General features: G+C 40.1%; 1 protein-coding gene across 6 annotated transcripts in view; it reads left to right on the top strand.

Annotated features, from left to right (window-relative positions):
- The window catches only part of LOC109408393 (trithorax group protein osa-like), a 630,643-nt gene that overhangs the window by 165,074 nt on the left and 440,569 nt on the right, over positions 1–25,000 (top strand). For all 6 annotated transcript variants that reach the window (XM_062858564.1, XM_062858566.1, XM_062858563.1 and 3 more), the window contains exon 4: positions 12,297–12,470. In XM_062858564.1, coding sequence (XP_062714548.1) covers positions 12,297–12,470 — 174 coding nt within the window. The remainder of the gene's footprint in view (positions 1–12,296; positions 12,471–25,000) is intronic.

Genomic DNA, 25,000 nt, shown 5'->3' with positions numbered 1-25,000 from the left:
CCATCCTTCTCGCTACTGCGGTTATCAACATCATCGACGACGACGGCGTGAAGCACACGGCCCGTGCGCTCCTCGACTCAGGGAGCGAATGCTGCTTCATTACAGAACGTCTTTCCCAGCGTATCAAGGCCCAAAGAAAAAAGGTTCGACTCCCCATCACCGGCATCGGTCAATCATCCACCCACGCGAGGCAAAAATTCCTCACTCGCATTTGTTCTCGAGTTGGCGAGTACTCCACCAACGTCGAGTTCCTCGTTCTGCCAAGCGTGACCATCGACCTACCAGCGACGTCCGTCGACACTTCGAACTGGGACATGCCACCCGGCATTCATCTAGCAGATCCTACATTTGCTGACACCAACCCAGTAGACGTCATTATAGGAGCCGAAATCTTCTTCGAGTTGTTCCGGGTTCCTGGAAGAATTTCTCTTGGCGAAAACCAGCCAGTACTAGTGAACTCCGTATTTGGCTGGGTGGTATCTGGTAAATCTACATCTCGTCAATCGACACCAATCGTTGCAAACTTTGCCATCGTCACAGCAAACCAAGCCAAAGCACCAACTCCCGAAGCACAACTACGAAAATACAACGCTCGTCCAAAGGTTCATCAGCCCATCGTACCGCTTCTTCATCTGACTCCCAACATCAACGAAGTTTCAACAAAGAACACCGCAGTCGTCGAACCATTGATCAACGAGCTCACCATTCAACAAGTTAAATCACAACAGACAACGAATCAATCTCTAGCATGCAACAAACCCCAAGCGGAATGTCGGTCTTCCCAACATCGTTCGCCAAACCACTCTTCTCGGGATAAAACAACATTGTGGTCTGCAAAAACGGTCATCGATTTCGATCAATGGATTTACAACACAAATCTAGCATCAGTCGTCATCCGCATTTTCATCGCTACATATTCGCCTACGGTAGTCAGTGTTGTCATCGCATTTCCCAAATTTTCTTCCACAAGTCATCGCAGCATTCCGAATCCAACCACTTCTTCGATCACCCAAAATCGGTTACACGAAATCATCGTTCCAATTGGAATCAAATCGCCCAAGGTCTCGCTTCACAATCATCACAAGTGGTATCACCAGGCAGCTTGTAGGTCCAACAATCTGTTTCGTCAATGGGATTCTGTCATAGGGGCCAGGACTATCATTTCCATTCGTCACAAGCCAACCCATTCATCACCACTTCAGTCAATCGCCGATTCAATAGTCCCTTCTTCAGAGGATTATCACCCGAACGAAACAGTATCACCATCAGCATACTCAGTTGTATTGCACCCAAAAGCTGCACCGAATCAACCACTTGCACGATTTTCCGAGAATCCGCCATCTTCGTTTGCTTCTCTGTACTGTACGATCATCCTCAAACCAACGCTCGACTTCGATAACACAAATGACCGCCTAAAATTCATCTCCAGTCCGTGGGAAGCACCTAGAACTAAACAAATCAAGGCCTTCTATCAAGAAGGACACGGTAAGCACCTGTCCAACAATATTATGTTTCAAAAAACCCGCTACCGGGTCTTAATTTTACAGCTTCCAACTTCGGCACCATCCAAAACAAATCGTCGAAAAGTAATGCATATGCAAGTCATCCGTCATCAGCTAGCTGTCAACCAGGGATGCCAGGTGAAATTTTCGAATGTCTTCGCAAGGCACGTTGAAAAGTCTTCACATGTCTTCACACACCATATTGTGGCTTCGGTATAAAACTAATGTTAAAAATCAAAATTTATGCTATGTTCACACTGCGCTCTATATTAAGTAATATGTAATGCGTGATGACCTTAATGATGACATCTTATATCAAGAAAGGCGTTTTAATTCCTCCAAGAGTCCGAAATCTCTTCAAGAGTTTCTTCTGGGATTCCTCCAGTTTTTTTTTTTGTGATTCCTGACAAAGCTTCCTAACAAATTTATTAAGTTCACCGGGAAGTCTCTTCATACATTCCTACAGAAGTACCTCGGGAATTACTTTCCAAGTTTCCAGATATACTTCTCCAGAAGTCTTCGAGAAATTCTCCAGGAGTTTCTCGGGAATTCGTCCATGGCTTCCCCAAGAATACCATGCAAATTTCTTAAGAACCTTCGAAGAATTCTCGCAGCATTTGGGGTAGAGTTACTTCAGGATTACCCGGGGAATTTCTCCATGATTTTACTGAAAATATTTACATAAATTATTTGAAAATTCCCTCCTGAACTTCCATGAAATTTACTTCGAGTTTCCCAAGAAGTCTTCCAACAATAATGCATGGTTTCCTCAGGATTTTTCTCGAATATTTCAAGGGTTTTCTAAAAAATCCTCAAGAAGTTCCTCGGGTTTATTTCTACAAAAAATCCTTCAGAATATCCTCGCGAATTCATCCAGGAATCCCTTGGAAATTTCTCCAAGAGTTCTTTGGAAATTCCACCATCAGTTCTTTAGAAATTCATGAAAAAAATCCAGGCAATTTCTACAAAAGTCCCAGAGAGTGTAGTGTATCTTGGAGCTCCAAGGAAATTCCTTAATGAGTTTCATGGAAATTTCTCCACGAGTCTTAGAGAATTTCTCCAGGAATTTCCCGGAAATCCCTTCATGGATTCCCCAAGAATATTACGGAAATCCCCTTGGAAGCAACCGAAGTATTGCTCCAATAATTGTGGTGGAGTCCCTCCGGGATTTCCCAGGGAATTTCTCAACGATTTTTTTTTCAATTAACTACACAAATTATCCGGAAATTTCATCTACAACTTCCACGAAATTTACTTCAGAAGTCTTCCGAATACTCCTCCAGCAATAATGCATGATTCCTCCGATTTATATCCAAGAGTTTCTAAAAAAAATCCGGAAATTCTTCCAGAAGATACTCGGGAATTCATTCTTGAGCTCAAAAGGAATTTCTCAAAGAGTTCACCGGGAATTCCTCCAGAAGATAATTGGGAATTTCTGCAGTAGGTTCTCGGAAATTCCTTTAGAAGTTCCTCGGGAATTCCTCCAGCAGTCTCTCGGGATTTCCTCCAGAAGTGTCTGGGGAATTATTCAGGAAATTTTCGGGAATTCTTCCACAAGTTCTTCTTGAATTCTTCCAGGGGTTTTACGGGAGTTCTTCGGGAATTCCTCCAGGAGTTCTTCAGGAATTCCTCCAGAAGTTCCTCGGACTTTCCTCTAGGAGTTCTTCGGGAATTTCACCATGAGTTCTTCGGAAAATTCTTCCAGAAAATCCACGGGGAGTTTCAGGAGTTTCATGGAAATTTTTCCAAGAGTCTCCGAGAATTTCTCCAGGAAATTACCTCCAGAATTTCCATGAAATTTACTTCAGAAGTTCATCAAGAACTCCTCCAGCAATAATGCATTATTCTCTCCAGGTGTTCCCTAGTACTTTTCGTGGTTTTTCTCGAAAATTCCTAAAGAAGTTTCTCGTATTTATTTCCACGAATTCTACAAAGAAATCCGAAAAATCATCCAGGAGTTCCACGGGTATTCCTCCCGGAATCTCTCGAAAATTCCTCCAGTATATCCTCGGAAATACCTCCAGAAGATCCTCGGGCATTATCGTCTTGGAGTTCATCGGAAATTCCTCCAGGAGTTATTCAAGAATTCCTCTAGGAGGTCCTCGGGAATTCATGCAGGAGTTCCTCGGGAATTATTCAAGAAGATCTTCGGGTAATCCTTCAAGAAGATCTTCGGGTAATTCTCCAGAAGATCCTTAGGGATTCCTCCTGGAAATCGTCAGGAGTTCCTCCAGGATTTCCTCAGAAATTCCACCAGAATTTCCTCGGGAACTCCACCTCGGGAATTCCTCCATAAGTTTCCAAAAAAATACTCCTGGAGTTCCTCAGAAATTTCGTCAGGAGTAACTGGAGGTATCCATTGGAACATCCAGTTGAACTTCTAATAAACTCCTGAAAGCCCTCCTTCGTGGAAGCTTCCCCAAGAAAATGATGGAGGGATTCTCGAGGATCTCCTGGAGAAATTCCCCAGGAGCTCCTAGAGAAATTCCCAAGGAGCTCTTGGAGAAATTCCCAAGGAGCTCTTGGAGAAATTCTCAAGGAGCTCTTGGAGAAATTCCCAAGGGTATTCTTTAGGAATTCTCGAGAAACTCCTGGAAGTCTACCCGTGAATCTCCTGGAGAGATTCCCGAAGAAATCCTGGAAGAATTCGCGAGGAACTCGTGGAGAATTCCCAAGGTACTCCTGGAGGAATTTCCGAGTATCTCGTAAAGGAGTTCTTAGAGGAATTCCTGAGTATCTCGTTAAGGAGATCTTAGAGGAATTCCCAGGCAATCTCTGAAGGGATTCCCGAAGAACTTCGGATGAAATTTCCGGCAAACTCCTGAAGCAATTCCTGAGTAACTCCTGGAGGATTTTTTGGGAAATTTATGGAAGAATTCTCGAGGAACTCCTGAAAGAATTTTTGAGGAACTCCGGGAAGAATTTCGATGAACCCCTAGAGGAATTCCTGAGGAACTCCTAAAGGTGTTTTCGACGAACTTCTGAAGGGGTTCCTGTGGATCTCCTTGAAGAATTCCTGAAGAACTCCGAGAGGAATTCCCGAGGAACTCCAGGAGGAATTTCCTAGAGGGACTTCTAGAGGTATAGCCGAGAATCTCTTGAAGAGGTTCCCGAGAAACTCCTGGAAGAATCTCCATGCAACTAGTGGAGAAATTCTTGAGGAACTCCTGGAAGAATACCTGAGGAACTCCTGGAAGAAGAGTCCCTGGATGAATTCTTGAGAAACTCCTGGAGGAATTCACGAGAAACTGTAGGAATCTGTAAGTTTATATCAACAAAAGTTGAAACGCATTTCAACTGAAATTGTTCCAAGATTTGAATTATTGGGTTGGATCAAAAATATACTACTATTTTTAAGCTTTCAAAAGTCTTCAAAAGTCTTCACATAATATGAAATGTCTTCAATATGTCTTCACAAAAATAAATGTCTTCACAGAAGTTCAAATGTCTTCACATTGAAGACATGTCTTCACATCTGGCATCCCTGCTGTCAACGATATAGGAGCTTGACAGAAACGTCGTTTTTGAGGGGCCAGTATGTTCGTATATGCCCTGCACATCACGAAAATGGAAATTAAGCGCCACCTGTCTGTCAGCCGTTTAAGTACATTAGACGTTACTCTCGTTCGTGTAGAACGATAAAAGCTCAAAGGCAACGAAAAGGTTATCATGGCGTACCACCGCCTTCCGGGGCACCATGATATAAAAGGAGATCAAGTAACGAGCATCGTTCTCTTTTCTGCACCGAAGCCCCATCTTGGCGCCATTACACGAAGTGGATCTCTGCGCCAACCTACCATCTGAAGTTTAGTGAAACATCTTTAAATATTTAATTTTGAACTATATAATCTTGTGAATTAAGTTAAGTGTCGATTTTAAGTAAAAGAGTTAAGAAGAAATAAACTAGTGGATTTCTGACTGTGTTAGTGACAGTATTGGACTTTCTAAAGATTCATTTGAAGTTCTATCTATTCGATCTGGGAAGATCCATCGGCCTACATTTTGACCGTTACTGCTCGCTGTGCTCTCGACAATATTGTTGATAAACGTTCAAAATTTCATTCAATTCGGTTCATTGATTTCCGAGATATGGTAGGTCAAAAATTAGTTTTCTAAAAAATAGTGTTTTGTGAGAATGGTTCTAGCTTCGCGAAAGCTTTACCAATCGAGCTCAAATTTATCCCAATGATGCACATATAATAGGATGAAAAATAGTCAAAATTGAGGAATTTTCGATGCACTCTATGAAAAGTTACAGCATGTTGAACTTTTTTGTGAGAGAAAATCAAAGTTGCCTATCCCAAACATTTTGGCCTCCCTCTGTACGGTCAAGTCACCATTCACCGTGGGTCTAAGAAAATTTGGGCCGAATAAGGGCTGTCGTTATACATCAATGTTATGAACATTGTTGGCACCACTGTACCACTGGGGTTAATCCAGGAGTTTCTTCGTATGCACATTCCTATAGGAGTTTTTTCGAGAATTCCCCCTAAAATTTCTTCAGAGAATTTATCTAAAATTTCAATCAAGGATTTCTCAGAAGTTCTTTTGCAGATCTTTAGTGTTTCCAGTAGTTCCTTCAGAGATTCTTTCCGAAAAAATCATGGATGCCTTCAGAATATTCATCAGAGATTCATGCACAAGTTCCTTCAGGGATACCTATACGAGGTCCTTAAATTCTTTCAGGAGTTCTTTCAGAGATTGCTCCAGAAATTCCTCTAGAATTCCAATCATTAATTTCCTGGCGTTCCTTCAGGGATCTCACTAGGAGTTCCTTCAGGTATCGCTCCAGTACTTCCTTCAGGGATTCTTCCAGGCAAATCCGGGGATGCCTCAGAGATTCCTTTAATGATTATCACAAAGGGTTTAGTAACTTCAGCAGTAGTCCCTTCAAGGATTCTTCCAGAAATTTTTTCAGTAACTTCTCCTGGAATTCCTTTTGGGTTTCCTTCTGAAAAATTACTTCGGAATGCCTCACATTTTTTTCCAGGAATTATTTCAGGGATTTGTCTAGTAGTTCCTTCAGGTATTTCTACAGATGTTCCGCCTGCAATTAATCCAGAAGTTCCTTCGAGGATTGCTGCAGTATTGTAGTTCTTTCGAAGGTTGCTCTAGACGTTCTTTCAGGGATATCCCCCAGCCCAGTTGCAGGAGAACTCAGGGATGTCTCTATAAGTTTAATTCTAGTTTCTTCAAGTTTCAGAAGTTTCTTCTGGGAGTAGTCCAATTGTTCTTCATAGATTCCTCTTGGAGTTTCAGGGATTCGTACAGATGCCCCTTCAGAGATTCCACCTGGAATTCCTTCTGGGATTTCTCCAGAAATTCCTTCAGGAGTTTCTTCAGGGTCTCTCTAGGATTTCCTTCAGCGATTCTTATTGCAGGATCCAAGGACACCTCCGGAATAATCCAGGGATTACACCAGAAGGTTTTCCTGGGATCCAGACGTTCCTCCAGGGATCAATGCAGATGTTCCTTTTAACATTCTTCCAGGAGTTCTTTCAGCCATTCCTCCTGAAGCTCCTTTCGCGATTTTTCCAGGAGTTTATTCCGGAGATTTTTTCAGGAATATTCAGGGATGCCTCTAGAAGTTAGATGAATAATAACTTCCGCTGTTTCTTGAAGAATTCCTACAGGAGCTTCTTCAAGGATTTCTTTATGACTATAATCAAGCACATCTGCAGGATTTCCTTGATCCTTTATGCTCATGGAGTTCCTACGAAAAGAATTTCTCCAGGATTTCTTTCAGGGAATCCTCCAGGATGTCCTTCTGGAATTCCTCCAGGAAATGTTTCGGGGAATTCTTTCTGGAAATATTTAGGGGATTCTTCTTGAAAATCTCGGAGGATTTCTGCTGCAAATCCTTCAAAGAATCCGCCTGGAAATCCTTCGGAGATTCCACTTCGAATTTTTTTTTGGAAATTCTTGCTGGAATTTATTTGGGAATCCCGACTGGAATTCTTTCAGGAATTCGTGCTGGAATTCTTCCGGAGTTTCCTTCTAAAATTTCTTCGAGAATTCTTCCCTCCCCATGGATATTCAATCTTGACGCGATGGGAGGGCTTAACCCATTAGCAGTTTAGCGCCAGTTTATTTTCCACTGCTTGGACTTTGAGCTAGATATATCTGGTTTACGAGTTGAGCGCAAGTGAAGGAATCGGCCGTAAGTGCTAATGGGAACCAAAGGAGTATCCGTAGTGCATTTATCACAAGTTATAATTCAGCTTGCATAGACCTAATCTTTGCATTCTTAAAATTTTCTCAAATTTAACAATAATTGTTGAATTTAACGTAACCCAAGAGTGGGTAGGGGAGGTCTCTGCGTTACACTCATCATTCATCACTTGAATTCGAAAGTACACAGGACAGGGGACGCTAGGATAAGTTGACTTACAGCCTTACAGATTAGGTAACGTTGACAATTAAATTTATTACCTTTAGAAAATTCTGGATCCTAATCAGTCAAAACTGCTGATTTTAGAAATGAGTTTATATTTGTATTTCTTCTTTTTATAGGTTTTGTAGGGATGAATATATAGAAGTTGACAAATAATCTTAATCATTTTAATTTTTGACACAAAAATCAGCTGACTTAAATTTTTTTGTTTTATATTCTAGACGGTATTATAACACTGACCAAAAAAGCAGGAATTTTGTTACATGTTTCTTTAGGACTTAGGACGGTTGACAATCTAAAGGGTTACGGTGGATGTAATAATACTTCGGACTTAGATGATCACAGATATGCAGAAGACGACTAGACGAAATTAAGAACGCAATTTGACACATTATAGACTATATTTCGACGTATAGGGTTTGACTGATTTCATTACAACATCGAATGGAAGCTCAAAAAGTGTTACCTAACACTAATATGAGAGTTATTTGGGGATGATGCTGGTGCTGTCAATGACCAACATCGGTTATTGACACTATTGGTAATCAGCTTGAAATAATTTTCAGAATGTATTGTAAAAAACTTAGGTTATTATTTGATTTATTGTTTAGAGATGCTATCAGAAAACTAGTTGCCCATATCGGCTAAAAACGCTAGCTCTGGCAGCTGTCTCCGAATAATTTTTAAAAATATCAAACCTGTAAAGTTAGCTATGACAATTTTTTTGCTCTTCTTTGTAATATTTCTCAGGAATAGTGCCTTGAAGGCGTTAACATGTACAGCTTTTTTTTCTCTCTGAATGTTGTCCAGTGATCTCAGAGATTTTCGATTATTGAAATATTGTTCAATTATCATATCATCTTTGGAGCTTCCATTCGGTCAAAACACTAGTGCGATGGGAATAGTTAAAACACAGTAATTTTAAAAACTACTACGACCCAATACTAATTACTACACACTTTGCTCAAGTTGACGACATCGTCTAGTCCAGTGTTTCCCAAACTTTTAGGAGGTATCGCCCCCTTGCAGCTTGAAAGAAATATTTTCGCCCCCCTAAGTGAGATTAAGCTTTTTCATCATAAAAGGCTAAAAATTTGATAACCGCAAGCCTTTAACAGCCCACTATTTGACACTATTATGGAAAAACTGATATTTGACGTACCTGAATTAGTACCGCTCTCATTTTCATTGAGTTATAATTCAAATGCGTTAATTGTCGGCCTTTAAAAAAAAACTGCATTATTGCATGTAAAAACAGTACATCTTGAAATCATGTTTGTGCTATTCATAGTTTTGAACATAATCGAGCAAAACAGAACGGACTCTAAACCTCATAGGGTAAAAGCTCCCTTAGTGGAGGTTGTGAGGTTTAGTTCGGACTATTTATAGAAATACAGCTGGACCAGAATACCGTTAAAACACCTGAACTTTGATTAAATTACACAGAGCGATTCCCGTTTGCTACCGGTCACCAGATCACGTCCTCCTATCTCTCCGCTCCGATCTCTCTCTCCCTCTCTTGTCCCGTTCTTCGTGAATCCTGTCTACTATCAAAAGGGATAGGATATTACGACTTATATTCAATGGGGGTATGAAGCTTACTTACTTAAGGTGCGACTCTTTAGACCCTACAGAGGTAGCACCAATAGTGGTTGTAGTGGAAATTTAGCACTATTTCGACCAAAAACCTTGCAAATGACATTTTTAGTTTGAGTTTAAATAAGGGCGAAAGTAACATGAGAGAGTTCTCTTCATCGACTCTCTCTTCTTCAAAATAAAGTGATAAGATGGTTGCACTTTTTGGTCATAAATCGCTAGGTTGCGATGCAATCTAGCGTCTAAGAGTAAAAAAGTTCGATTGAATTTGCATCTTGTCACTTTAATTTTCAGAAGAGAGAGTCGATGAAGAGAACTCTCTCATGTTACTTTCGCCCTTATTTAAACTCAATCTAGATTTTTAATAGATGCATCATACCTAATTCAAGACCTAATTATTAACATTGATACAGTTTTGTGTTCAGGATTTGCCGAAAAATCTACTTTAAATAATAATTTTCCTTATTTTTTTGCTCTTTTGCACCTATAGTGGTGGTAGTGTTCCTATAATGGTGGGTCCCATAAGAATTCAATGGGATGCGCCACTATAGGAACCAATGTTAAATTTTATCTCCATAATAGGAACCGTGTACCTATAGTTGCTGCAAGTGATTTATTAGCAAAAACTGAAATAGACAATGGTTTTTACATTTTTCCTAGGAAATTTAAGTGGAAAACTACCGATTAACGTTTTCAGACTTTTTTTTCTAGTATTATCAATTTTATTTAATTATTTACAAGGAGCTACTAATAGCTCCACTATTGGTACATTTACCCTATAAATTAAGAACAAAACTTGTTTATTGAGTTCCTTACATAACTTGGACAAAAATCAATCATGAATTTTTGCCTAGGAGTTTTTCATTTATTGGATCTCCTGAATCATTAGGAATTCTTTTGAAAATTCGTGTAGCAGCCTTTTTTTCTTGGAATTTTAGCAAAAAGTTCACATAAACATCAAAAATTCTGTAAAATTTAGTTGGTATCGAAACATCAATTTTTCAAATTCTATAAACAAAAAATCTTGAAATGTCAGGGAGTTTTAATGATTTAGTTAACATTCTGAACTTGTATTTCATTTTGATATTTCTCAATTATTTGAAAAATCGCCCCCCTATTTGGTATTTTCGCCCCCCAAATTTGGTATTTCAAATTTTCGCCCCCTTCGGCCTGATTTTCGCCCCCTGGGGGGCGATTTCGCCCACTTTGGGAATCACCGGTCTAGTCCATCGTGAGTATTGGTACTAGTAGGGGGAAAGTTGGGAAAGGGTCCAGGCTTTGCTATCAGCTGTCATGCAGCTCCACCTGGTCACTCTACAAAAAAAAAAAAAAAATTCTTCGAGAATTCTTACTGGAATTCCTTCGAGAATTCTTTCTGGAATTCCTTCGTGAATTTTTTCTGGATTTCCTTCATGGATACTTCTTGGTATTTATTCGAGGATTGCTTCTATTTTTTTTTCGGCGATTCCTCCAAGAAAACCTTCGCAAATTTCTCTGGCAGTTTCTTTGGCGATTTCTGCGGGAATTTCTTTGAAGGTTCCACTTCGAATTCCTTTGGGGACTCCTTCTGCAATTACTCTGAAGTGTTCCTGCTGTATTTTCTTTGGGGATTACTGCTGGAATTCTTTTGAGGGTTCTTCCTGGAAATTCTTACGAGATTTCTGCTGAAATTCCTTTGGGGATTCTTCTTTGAATTCTTTTGGAGATTCCTGCTGGAATTCTTTTGCGGCTTACTTCGAGCATTCCTCCTGAAAATCCTTCGGGGATTTCTCTTGAAATTTCTTTGATACTCTTCCTGTAAATCCTTCGGAGATTCTTCTTCGAATATCTTTAGGGATTCCTGCTGAAATTCCTTCAGGCATTCCTCCTGGAAATCCTTTGGGGATTTCCCTTGAAATTTCTTTGGGGATTCCTCCTAGATATCCTTCGATGATTCTTCCTGCAATTTCTCCTGTAATTTCTTGGAGAATTTCTTTCGAGCATTCCTTCTGGAATTCGGTCAAGCATTTCTGCTGAATTTCTTTCGGAGATTCTTGGGTTCCTGGAAATACTTCGGGGATTTCTCCTTAAATTTCTTCGGAGATTCCTCCTGGAAATCCTTCTGGGATCCCTGTTGGAATTTCTTCGGGAATTCTTCTTGCAATCCCTACACAGATTCTTCCTGGAATTCCTCCTGAAATTCCTTTAAAATTCCAATCAAAGATTTCTCTAGAAGTTTCTGAAGGGATCTCGCTAATTCCTCCAGGAATTATCCCATGAGTGAGTATGACTTATTCGCTACGCATAGAATCGGCCGCTTTTATCAGATTCCATCGTATTATTCGCTTCATCTGCTTCCTGATCACCATAAACTCTATTTCACGCTTGCAATTGTTGTGTTGTCCCCAGTTATCTCATTGATTCCTTGTGGGTGTAGCTGATCTGGCGAGACTCAAGCTTAATTGGGGTTGCAAACCTCTGGTTTAGCCCTAGGCCAATATATTGGAGTGGTCCCTCGACGCGCGGCCTCGACTAAACTTTTCGCAACCTCAACCAAAAAAGTCGATACTGATCTACAATGCACTGCACACAAACGCACACACACACATTCGTCGCTCGCCGATGACCATTATCGCCAGCGCCGTGTCGGTTTTGTGCAATGTTATTTTCCACTTTGGTGCACCACCTACGCCGAGCACAATACACCGCATATCTGTACGCTAATCGAGTTTTTTTTGCTCGTCCCTATCCATCCGCCACGTTTGCATCATATGTACTCATCTATATTTTTCCCCGCACTTTTTTCCCTATCTTGTTTTTTTCAGTACGAACCAGTGAGGTCGTGGCCATCGCCGGCAGCCAGTCCGGGCCCAGGTGGACAACAGCAGCAGACACATTTACCTCCCTCGCCGCACGGTCCACCGCAGAGCCCGGGCCATCACGGGTCCGGTCCGAGTCCGTCCCCGCAGCCGCCGCAACCTGCACAATCGCCACATCAGGTGAGTGTCCCTTCCAGAGCCGAAACGAGATATGTTGAACATTGTTGTGCTCCCACTCCCCGCGTTCGTGTTTGTGTTATCATTGGGGTGATGTGGGATTCGGGAAAATTCATCGCCGAAATAGAAATGTAACATATTTTTATGGGACCAATTCATGCGCACACATTTGACACGAAAATCAGTCGCATGCAGTTATTGATGATGTTGGCTTGTTAATTGGGTTTTAGGGATATCTCAATGGTTATGACGATTTTCCTCAAGCCAATAGAGTATTTCTGTTCCATTCGCTCATTCAGTTTCGAAACCCTCTTTATCAGTTGCTTTTCAAGTTGGCCCTAAAAGATGGCACTGTAATTACACACATAAAGCATAAAGAGAGCCTATAATGGCCCTTAACCACAGCGGGCCAAGAATAAAAGTACATCCTGAAGATTCAGGTTTCTGAAGTCAGTTTCACTTAATAAGTGTTTACCGAGTACTCGGCAATGAACTCGGGCGAAGGATGCGCTGGAGTTAATCCACTCAGACCTGTGTGAACCGATGGAGAAGGCATCGCAAGGCGGCAGGAAGTACTGGATCACCTTCATGGACGATGCTAGCGAGATGGCGTTTGCATACTTCCTGAAATCCAAGACCGATGCATTCAGTGCATTTCAAGAAATCAAGACCCACGTCGAAAACCAATCTGGAAAGAAAATCAAATACGTGAGAACTGATAATGGATTGGAGTACCTAGATCAGCAGTTCCAAGATTTTCTGAAGAAAAACGGAATACGGCACGAGCGGATGATTCCGTACAATAGAGGATTTCCTGTAGAAATTCCTAGTGGAATAGCAAACATAATTTCAGAAGGATGTCCAGGAGCTATTCTTGGATCTGGAGGAATTCCTGACGAAAATTCTGGGGAAATTCCTGAAAGGATTCCCAGAAAAGTTCCTTGAAAAATTCCTACATAAAATCCTGGAGGAATGCCTGGAGCAATTCCTAGAGGTATTTCTGTGGGCATTGCTGTAGGAATTTCTGAAGAAATTTCGCGGAATTTCTGGAAGACTGCCTGGAGGACTCCATGAAAAAAATCCTTAAGGTATTCCAGGAGAACTTCCTGGAAGAATTCCTAAAGTAATACCAAGAGGATTTCCTGGAAGAATCAGATAAATTTACTGGAAGAATTGAAAATATCTGGAGGAATCTCTGAAGTAATCTCTAGAAGAATTCTTGAAAGAATTACTGGATGAATTTCTGCTGGAATCTTAAGAGAAACTCTGGGAAAAATTCATGAAAAAAATCCTTGAGAAATTCCTTGTGGAATTTCAAGAGATTTCTGGAGGGATTCTTGGAGAAATCCTAGAAGGAATTTCTTAAAGAATCCTTGTGGGAATTCATGAAGAAATTCGTGGGAAAAACCCTGCAGTAATTCCTGGAGGAAAATCTGGAAGAATTTTTGAAGGAATTCAAGATCGATTTCCTGGTGAAATTCCTGGAGGAATCCCTGAATAAGTTCCTGGGGTAATTTATGGAGGAATTCCACGAGGAGACCCTGAAAAATTCTAAGATGAAATCCTGAAGGAATGCTTGCATGAATTCCTGGAGAAATTTCAGGAAAAAACTCCTGGAAGCACTCCTGGGGAATTCCTGGAGAAGTCTCTGAACCAATTTCTGAAGGAATATCTGGAGGAAACGCTGAAAGAATTCCTGTAGAAATCTCTGCAAGAATACAAGGAGAAATCCCTGGAATAATACCTGGAAGAATGCCTTGTACAATCCATAGTGTAAATCTTTGGGGAATCCCTGAAGCAATTTCTGGAGAAATCTTTGGAGGAATTCTGGGAAAATCCTTGGAGGAATTCCTGTACGAATTCCTAAGGAATTTCTTGGTGAAAATTTTGAAGGAATCCCTGGAGCAATTCCTGGAAAAGTCTATGAAGGAATGCCAGAAAGAATTCCTGTAGGAATTCATGGTGGTATTACTGAAGGATATCCTAGAGGAATGCCTGTAAGAATACGTAAAGGAATCTCTAGAGGAACTCCTGGAAAATTCTTCAGAGCAATTCCTAGAGGAATTTATGGCGGAATTTCTAGAGGAATCCCTGGAAAAATTCCTTAAGGAAATCCTAAAGAAATTTCCAGAATACCAGGAACAGTTCCTGAAGAAATCGCAGATGAAATTCTTGGAGGAATCCTAAAGAAATCCTTAGCAGTGTTCGTGGAGGAATCCCTGTAGGAGTTCCTGAAGAAATCCTTAGAGGTCCAAAAGGGATCCCACAAGCAATTTTTAAAGGAATTCCTAAAAGATTCCTTAAACAGTTCCTGGAGGAAGTACTTAATTTATTCCTGGAGGAGTTCCTTAAAGAATACAAGGAAAAAAAAGGAGAAGGAGAATCTGGAGGAATTTTCAAAATAAGTTGTTCCTGAACGAATCACAGAAAGAATCCTCGAATATTGCCCAGGAGAAATCCCTAGAATTCCTGAAGAAATCATGGAAGAACTTCTTTAGGTATTCCTGCAGCAGTTCCTGAAGGAACCCCAGGAGGAATCCCGGAAGCAATTCCAAGAGGTTTTCCTAATAGAATCCCTAAACAGTCCCTGGAGGAAGTACTGGATTAATTCCTGGAAGAGTTCCTTAAAAAAAATCCAAGAGGAACTGCTGACGGAATTCTAAAAAGAGTTCCTTGGGGAATCCTTGGAGAAATTTTTGAAATAATCCCTGGAATTGTTCCTGAAAGAATCACAGAAGAAATTCCTGTGTGAATCTCTGGTGGAGGAAGCATAGATGGAGTTCTTGGAGAAACCTAGAAGGAATCCTAAGAAGAGTTCGTGGAAGAACTCTTTGAGGATTCGCCGTATAGCAGAGGTTCCCAAACTTTTTGCTATCGCGGCGCCCTTTGACATTTCCAAAAATGTCGCGGCGCACCAAAGTTTTGAACAAAGTTTTTTTTTAAATTTTGGGCAACTTTCACTTTACAGTGTACAAGACACAATCGTGAATAAATATCAAGTATTCAGAATTCAATATTGGGAAAACTAACTATTTTTTTAAAATTAATTTCTCAAAGATAGTTTGAATATTTGTAAGATTTCAAACATCATGTTGCTTTCATCATAGGTGTTTTAAAAATAAGAAGAAACTGAGATGTAAAGGTAAAACAAGCTGCTGAATTTCAACAATTCAGCCAAAAATTCTAAAGCCTTTGCAATAGTTAAAGAATTATTATTGAATGGAAATGACTATACAGAACTTGACCAAAGCTTCAACTTTTTGCGTAAATTGCAAAGCAACACTTTTATTTATTTTGGAAAATTCGGCAAATTGGGACACGTGAAGAAATAGTAAAGACCTGCCAGGTGGGCTTTGATTGAACTTATTTTCATAAATTTAAACTTAACCCTTTTGGGCCTGAATTGGCCATATATAACACTATTGATGAAACCGGACATAACAAACTTGTTCGAGTTCAGTGAGGTTGCGGCAGTACTGATGAAACAGTCCGGTTCAAAAAGGTCAAAGTTAGCTCTTCACACTACCACATCGGCAAACATGCATGTCGCTAAGCTGTTTCGAAGACCTTGTAATTATTCTGAAAAGAACGTAAATAATGCTCTTGAAATTAAAAGTTTTGATCAAGTTATAGTAGAATCAAAAGTTAAGCTGAAACTTAAGAATTCCAAAATCAATTTCAAAAACTTGTAATTTTAAAATGTGGTTTCAATTGATATGTTTAAAAAGGATACCAGAAATCCTATAAAACAATCGAAGAGTCAGGAAAGTTTTACTAATAAAAAAATTAAAGGTGTTCCGCAATACAAATAAAGAGTTTTTTTTTGTTTCGTCAAAAAAGCCAAAATCCTGCGGCGCACCTGGGAAAGGTTCGCGGCGCACCAGGGCGCCGCGGCGCACAGTTGGGGAAGCACTGCCCTAGGCATTCCTCCAGGATGTCATCCTGGAATTTCTTCAGGGACTCCTCCAGGAGTTTCTCCAAGATTTCCTCCAGTAATTACCCCAAAAATTTCTTCAGGAATGCATCCAGGGATATTTTCAGGAATTGTTTAAGAAAGTCTTCCGGGAATTCCTTAAGAAATTCGTACAGTAATTCCTCTAGGAGTTTCTTCAGAAAATCCTCCAGGTTTTTTTTCCAGGGATTACTGCAGCGGCTCCACCTAGATTCCTCCAAGAATTACTCAGGGATTCCTCCTGAAAATCCATCAGAAATGCCTCTAGGAATTCATCCAGGAATTTCTCCAGTGAATCCTCCAGGGTCTCCTTTTCAAATTCCTCAAGAGATTCCACCAGGAATTTGCCCAGAAGTTCCTCCAGGATTTCCTCCAGAGATTCCTCCAATATTTTTTTCATAAATTCCTCCGTGTATTTTATAGAGAATTTCTCCAGGGATCCGTCAAGAAACTCCTCAAAAGATTCCTCCAGATATTTCTCTATGAATTTATCGAAAGAATAATTCAGAATTTTCTCCAGGGATTCCTCCCGGAATTTCTTTAGAGAATCTTCCAGGAATTCCTCCAGGAATCCATCCAAGGATTCCACTTGTGCACGGGCTTGCTCCAGGTATACTTTCCGAAATTCCTAGAGAATTTGTCCAGAAATTTCCCCGAGAATTCCTCCTGGGATACCTCCAAAGATTCTTTCAAAGATTTCTCCAAGAATTACTTCAGGGATTCTTACAGAAATGCCTCCATTGATTTCTCCAGGAATTCATCCAGAAATTCCTCCCGAGACCACCAGGGATCCAGTCGACTTATCCAACAATTTCTCTAGGGATTTCTCCAGGACTCTCCAGGGATTCCTCCGCGGTTTCCTCTTTGAATTCCTCCAGGCATTCCTGCAGAAATTCCTCCAATAATTTCTTCAGAAATTCCTTCAGTGTTTCATCCAGGAATTTCTCCAGGGATTCATCCAAAAATTCCTCCTGGGATTTCTCCAAGAATTTTCGCAGGGAATGCTTCGGGAACTCTTCAATTGCTCTAGGAATTCCTCTGGTGATATTTTTAGAAATCCCTCTCGGAATTCCTTCGAAAATTTATCCAGGGGTTCCAGAAATTTCATCTTTCCTTTAATCTTTCAATTATCTTTTCCAGGGATGCACACAACAATTTCTCCAGGATTACCTGAAGATTTCGAGGAAATTTTTAAGGAATTCTTTTAGATAGTTTTAGAGGAATGCATACAGGAACCAGGAATCATCTTCAAAAAATCTTCTAGGAGTTCATCCACGGATTTGTTCAAGAACCCATCCCAGAATTTCTTCAAGAATACCCCCTGCAACTCCTGCAAAGGAATTCCTTCAGAAATTCGTCCTGCGACTCGTTCAGGAATATATCCTGTTATTCTTTTTTTTTGCCTCCAAGAAATTCTTCAATACGTTATCCATTGATTTTTTCAAGAACTCCTCCAGAGATACCTCTAGGAGTTTATCCTGGGATGTTTTAAAGGTGTTTCTTTAGCCCTTCAGGGATTCTTCCAAAAAGTTTTAAGGGACTCCTTCAGAAATTCCCCCGTGAATGACTCAAGGGTCCAATGATTGTTTTGGGGCTTATCCTATGATTTCTTCAAGAAATTTATCAGAGTTCTCCTTCCGAATTTCGCGTAAGAATTTCTCCGGAAACTCATCTTGGATGTTGCCTAAAAATTTTCCAAGAATTGCTTCAGGAATCCCTCTAGCATTTTCTTCAGGAGTTTGTTCAATGATTTCATCAGGAATTCTTACAATAAGTCTTCCAGGGATTATTTCACACATTTCAAATAATATTTACGGCAGCGCAAGTTTTGGTTGCGCGGAAGTCACTATTACTTACTTTGGACAAATGAGTTCTAACATGCTGGAAGCGCTTCCACACATTCAACCAAAAATCCTTAAGGAATTCACCTAGGAAAGACTATTCCAGAATTCCTTCAGGTAAATTCCAGGGTTTTTCCTAGAACTCCATTCTGGAAATCCCTCCAGAAATTTATTCAAGACTATCTCCAGGAATTCGTACTGGAATACCTTGAGGGTTTCCTCCAGTGATATTTTCTAGGCTTTTACGAGAATACCTTTAAGAATTCTTTCGGATTCTTCCGGAAATGTATCAATTGACATTTCTAGTGAGTATATGCAGTAAATGAGTCTAGAAACTGTCTTTAACCCTCTACAGCCTACAGGAAACCTTAAATGATGGTCCATTTCGGAAACCTGGGGTCCATTTGGAGCGCAGTAGTCGGGGATTCCATGAAATAATCTCGACTTTACTACGCTGCTACCAGTAATCACGACACCCGTTATTGTTGTAGTTATTCACACAAAAGCTTTTCATGAATCTACTGCCAACCATCCCAGAATAAAAAAACAATCCATGTTTCAAACATCTAACAAGTAAAGCTTTTATTTTAAGCCTAACCTTTATTAATATACATACATTAGAGTGGTACAAATTGCAATATACAAAGTTTTGCAAATATTTGAAAAATTGTCCATTCACTAAAAGCGTAATATCTCAGCTTCTAAACAAGATATTTTAAATCTTTTTTTAGAGAAATGACGCATATGAATAGTACTAACAGATGAAATTTCCATGGAAGAAAATAAAAAATAATACATGTATTTTTTTTAGCAAATTTTGAAGATGCTTAAAAAATAGACCTTTTATCAGCACAGAAAAGGTTCTGCCGTCAATATAAACACAATATTTCAAAAACGAATACCCTTAAAGAATGCCTATAGGTCCACAGAAAAATAAAAAATATTAAAAAAATACAGAAGTTGAAAAAATATTACGAAAAAAAAAATTGTTTTGGGAATTTTCATGAAAAAGGGTAATTTTTTCAAAAATTGCCCTGACGGAACCTGTAAACATTTTTTTAGAAAATCGAAATGTTCTACAAAAATGCTTCAAATATGCAAATCTTTCATTTAAGGGTTGAGCACCTTGACTTTTTGAACATCGATTTTTTTTGGGACAGTCTATCTAGTGTTTACTAATGATGGACCGTTTGTTTGAAAATTTCACACATAGCTGGCGCAACTAATCGTGCAAATTTTATATTTCATGTATCAGGATCTTGAGCACCTAGAAAGATGATATATCCGGCATAGTCGTTGGGTACGTCAAAAACTTACAGGTGATGTAGCGTTTGATTTGGAGCTCCACGTATAGGTGGCGTTACTGAGCACGCATATTTCATATATCTCAAATATCGCGGGATTCTGATCACTTAGAAAGATGGAGTCTCCGGAAAAGTTGCTGCGTAGGCGAAGTACTTACTGACCGAACTGTAGAATTTGGAAATTCGCCATACGTAGATGGCATTGGTCAGCATGCAAATTGTATATGTGATATATTTCAGGATTCTGAGCTCAAAAAACATGGAGTCTTCGGCAAAGTTGTTGGGTAGATCAACGACTTACAGTTAATCGACCATATAATTCGGAACTCCACATGTAGGTGGTGGTACCGAGCATGCAAATTGAAATATCTCATTTATCTTAGGATTGATTGCCATAACTTTCAGGTTTATCCATTTTACTTTTTGCGTCGTGGTTCACGCTGTACAACATAGTGACAATGAGTACAATTTATGTGTGGGTATATGTTTGTTAGACTTACATGACAAACTTGTGGCCGTGCGGATACTATATCTTAGGGTTAAGTTAACCAAATTTAATGAAATTTTGTAAATGTATGACTAATACATTGGTCCTTGTTTACCATTTGACTTGACTCAAATTTGTCTGAAGAGAAAAAAATGACAGCTTGTAGAATATATTTTTTGAAATTGTAATCATTTGCAACTTATATGCAACCTATTTGTAACTGAATTTGTAACTAGCACCGCCTAGAGATGAAATTTTGCATCATCAAACTGTAAGCTCTTAACTTACCAAACAGTTTTGTTGTGGAAACCATCTTTCTGAGTAACCAGCGTCCTGAGATTGAAAAAAATATAGGCTCTTTAGCGCCACCTATTAGTGAAATTTCGAATCAAACGCCCCATCAACTGTTAGTCCTCGACCAGCTTAACAGTATTGTCGAGCACACCAACACTCCAAGTAATTAAAACCTTGAGCTATATGGGTGAGCAATTGTGTTATTGTTGTGTCTGTTTGTCTCTGATATCACAAGATGTCTCTTAGCTTTTTTTGGGATCCACTGGTATGCATTTGGTTCATCAAAATATTTAAACAGCCCCTGTGAACACTCTGCGTGTGCACTGAGCGGTGTTTTTTTTTCTGAGTGCGCGCAGAAATTGTGCACTGGGATTATAACTTGCAGGCTCTTGTGCTATAAGAGATATACAAATTGCATTCCCACTGACGCCACCTATGAGCAAAATTCAGAGTAAAACGACTCATTTTTAAGTTCTTGCAACTTATTTGCAGAATCTTCAATTTTACTAAATAATCTGAATCCTGATGTAAAAATGATTCAAAATTTATATGCTCACTAGCGTCATCAAGTGACAGAGGTTCGAATCAAACGGTCAATTACATGGTCAATTATCTGTAAATTCTTGACTTATAAAACATCTTTGCTGAAGATAGTAGAGACGGTAAGCGAGTTATTAGGAACCTGGGATATTATGTGTGGATTTCCGAATCAAATTTTGCATCATCTGTAAGTTATTGACCTATGAAACAACTTTGCCGAACACACTATCTTTCTATGTAATCAGGATCTTGAGATATATGAGATGTAAAATTTGTATGCTCACTAGCGCCACCTATGTGTGGAGTTTCAAATCAAATGGCCCATCATCTGGAAGTAATTGACAAACACAACAACTTTCTCGAAGGCGTCATCATTCTAAGTGATAAGGATCCAGTGATATATGAGATACAAAATTTACATGCTCACTAGCACCACCTAGTGGTGGAATTTCGTATCAATCGGTCCATTATCTGTAAGCGCTCGACTTACTGAGCAACTTTCCCGAAGACGTAACGTTTCTACAAGCTCTAGATCTTCCGATAATTTAGTTTGAAGACATTATATTACTAAATTGCTTATGCCAAAAAGGGCCATCTAGTGAGGAAATTTTGAAATAACCATTTTTCCGCCAGATGGCGCATGACTTACCGAACAAATCTGCCGAAGACATAAATATTCTAAAACATCAGAATCAAAAGATACAGAGAATTCAATTTGGGGTCCAAATGGACCCCAGGTATACAAAATCGCCCGGTTACAACTTTGACATGGAATAAAAATCAAAGTATGCCATGAAATCAACTTTATTTTTACTTAAATAATAGAACTAGGTCTAGTTTGAAGGTATTGAAAAATAAAATCAACATGTTATACCCAACTTGTTTGCCATTACTCCATTTGGACCCCAGGTATCCATTAGAGGGTTAAGGAAATTCCGGCAAGGACATACTCGGAACAATGCAAATGAAGGTTTCAAGATCCAAGATGTTGAACAAGCGACCTTTTTTTAACGTAATGTATAAAATAAAAGAATGCTAATGCTTTTAGTGTATAATTTTATTCAATTTTCACGTTTTGTGTTAAGTTATAAAAGAGATAGTAGGTATAAATATGATAAGGGTGCTCGCCTCCCCCTGACTGAAAAGCTGGCTACGCCCTTGGTCTGTTCCAACCAGAGAGTAAAACAATCGAAGATTGAAAGTGAAGATTGACATTCTCATTTTTTCATTCGTGTTTGGCCACATTCATTGTCAGCTGAATGCCTCTCTTTTTTCATTCAATTCTCTGTCACGAATATTTTTTCGCACATCGTAAAATGTCCAATTTCTGTTAACAGACGCAAAATCCGACTTAATGGACAAATAGAGAACATAATCAATATTCTAATTAACTACTATTCACAAGTTTTGTGGTGATTGGATGTATAATCGGGAGTTACGGTCCAGTTATATTTCTCAGTGAAAATTGTCGGTGACAGAAAAATGAATGAATAGGTGAAAAAATTCATTCACCAAAATGAATTTTATTTTGATCCCTCAGTTGAGTATCTTCAAAATTCACGTTGAACTTCACTCACTGAAAATGAAAATTTTAAACTCTGGTTCCAACTTCTTCTACATTGTTTCCTGAGCTTGGCCGGGCAAGAGCTCCATAAAGAGGTTTTTCTTGTAGTTGTCTTTACAGACCACAGAGGGCAAGCTTTTTCGAAAGCTTCCATAATGAAGGTTGTTGTAGTCAACGGCATTATCTAAATCACTTGGAGTGTCAATTGATGGTGAGTTTTCATTATATTTGACTGCAATCAAATCAGTAACATTATCCTAGTTGGTTGACCGTGGGTTCCTAAAACGCAAAATCAAATTTCTCACTAGTCTAAACAATTTGCACGCGTATACCGACTTCCGAATTCAAAAACCTCCCAACAGCAGCGGGGCATCGCTTTTCGGACAGCAAAATCCCAATATCCACCTGGTCAATGGATCGCAGCTAACTCGAAACCAAAAATATCCATCGGAATTCAATTTAGCCGTGTTCACATAGTTGCGTTGCATCGGTGTTGCTGATTGATTCTCAATCGAGACGAACTTGTGCACTGTTCAGTCAGTCAGATCAAAGCCCTGTCGAAATGCAAAAACTCCGGAACATCCGAAATCCATTGATCTGTGCAGCAGCAAAGCCCCTCCTCTCCGCAGGATGTGGGATTTCACATTTCAAAACACCGTCAGCTATCTGCTCTAGCTCTGTTGCTGCCGTCGGTGTTAGACGGATTGCGAATACCAAGAGCCGGCATCCCGGCATCGAATGAACAATGTAGGTAGTTCTAGTTCACCATCAGAACCCCATCCAGCAACAGCAGCAGCGATGGTGCGTCCTCCTACGTCCCGTGTGTTGTTGGAATCGACGTACACGGACACGGTCGTTACTCTCAGTCAGTAGCGGGTGTACATAGAATCCAATATATCATCGGGAATCGGGGGAGGCAAGCTTTTCTACGAAATACAGTCTGACGACAACAGAACAGCCAGCGCAGAGTACGACAGTAAGTGGGCGCCCATACCGGCACGCCGCCGCCCGACAATTCCTCTGTGTTACGTCGGTGAACTGGGTTGTCGACGACTACGACGAACACAAAAAAGGAACGTAACGACGACGACGTCGACGATGCCGCGTTCCGCAAAGTTGGCCCAATGAAAGTGAAAACGATATAAATCTCCACTTCCCGCATGTTTCCACCACACTCCCGCCCATCTCGTCCTATCGTAACAGTTCCGACGATGGCGACGACGGTGCCAGCCAGCAACGAACCGAATGGCCAATATATCATTTCCAACTGATCCAGTTTACGCGCGAGCATTGCAAGGCCGCCGGCCGGCTCCCAATCCCAACCACCACCCATCGTCGTCGTACACAATTTGTATTGAAATTGCCAAAATTTCGAATCCGCTCTAAAATCGTAGTCTAACCAATGCAATGCTTTGGGTTGTTTTTGTTGCTGTTATTACCCGTCGTCGTTGCCGTAGTCGGATTGGTATGAATGTGTGAACAGAACATACACGGTCGGGTCGGTCGTCGGGCGTCGAGAGTGAAAATAGACGCGTTTCCGTTCCTTCCTTTCGACGGAATGGATTTTAAAATGTATGTATGCATGAAAGCAAAACAAACTCCGGACTCCGCGGCGGGAGCCATAAACTACGAATCAGCTGATCCAGTGCTCTACATTCTTCGTCGTGTTTTTTTTTTGTTGCTGTTGCTTGCTGGTTGCTTTAAATTGAAAGCGAAACCGGGGGTCGAATTTTCTCGTCCGTTTTCAGTTCTTTGCTTCCTTTTATGTGTTATTTTTTACGCAACCAGGAATACGTAGTAGGTATTGCTTAATGGATTTATACGGGTTAATGTTCAGTACGAGGCTCCGCGTGCTCTGTCTGGATGTTAAGACGTCATGGATGATTTAAAGTTCATTCACAAAGAGCAAGCGTTTTCGGAAGAACGGGACGGTTTTTGTGTTTTTATTTATTCTATCGTTTTTATTGGGTTGTTTATCTGCCACCAATGTTCGTCGGCTAAACCATTTCTAATTGCTGATATAATCTACTTCTCTTTCCTACTTACTTTTGGTCCTCAGCACTCATGATAATGCAGAAGACCGAATTGAAAGATCTCCATTTTGGGCGATAGCCCATTATCGCCTTGACCTGTGACCAGGTCAAATTTCCTTCGACTTCCCTTTTCTTGTTGAGGCTGCACCGCCCTGTGCCTCTGGGCCTGCCTCTGCTGATTTCCAATCTACCTCTTTACTTGTAGATTTTGTTTCCGCCTCTACGTAAAGAGTGTCCCACCCATCTCCACTTTCCTTCTCGAACTTCTGTCGCTATCGGATTTCAATGACATCGACGATGGAGCTCCTCGTTGGAGATCCAATTGTGAGGCCACCATGCACGAATTATATACCGGAGATATCTATTGATGAAGACCTGTAGTCGTTGAGTGTTTTCCACTGATACACACCAGGTTTCACTGGCGTAAAAAAACACAGATTTCACGTTCGGGTTAAAATTTCGGATTTTGGTGCGTCGACTGATCTGGTTGTTTTTCCATACATTTCTTGAACTCGCAA

Source organism: Aedes albopictus, chromosome 3, assembly GCF_035046485.1.
Source record: "Aedes albopictus strain Foshan chromosome 3, AalbF5, whole genome shotgun sequence".
Taxonomy (NCBI): Eukaryota; Metazoa; Arthropoda; class Insecta; order Diptera; family Culicidae; genus Aedes; species Aedes albopictus.
Note: the sequence above shows the minus strand (reverse complement) of the source record. Positions and strands in the feature narration are given on the sequence as shown.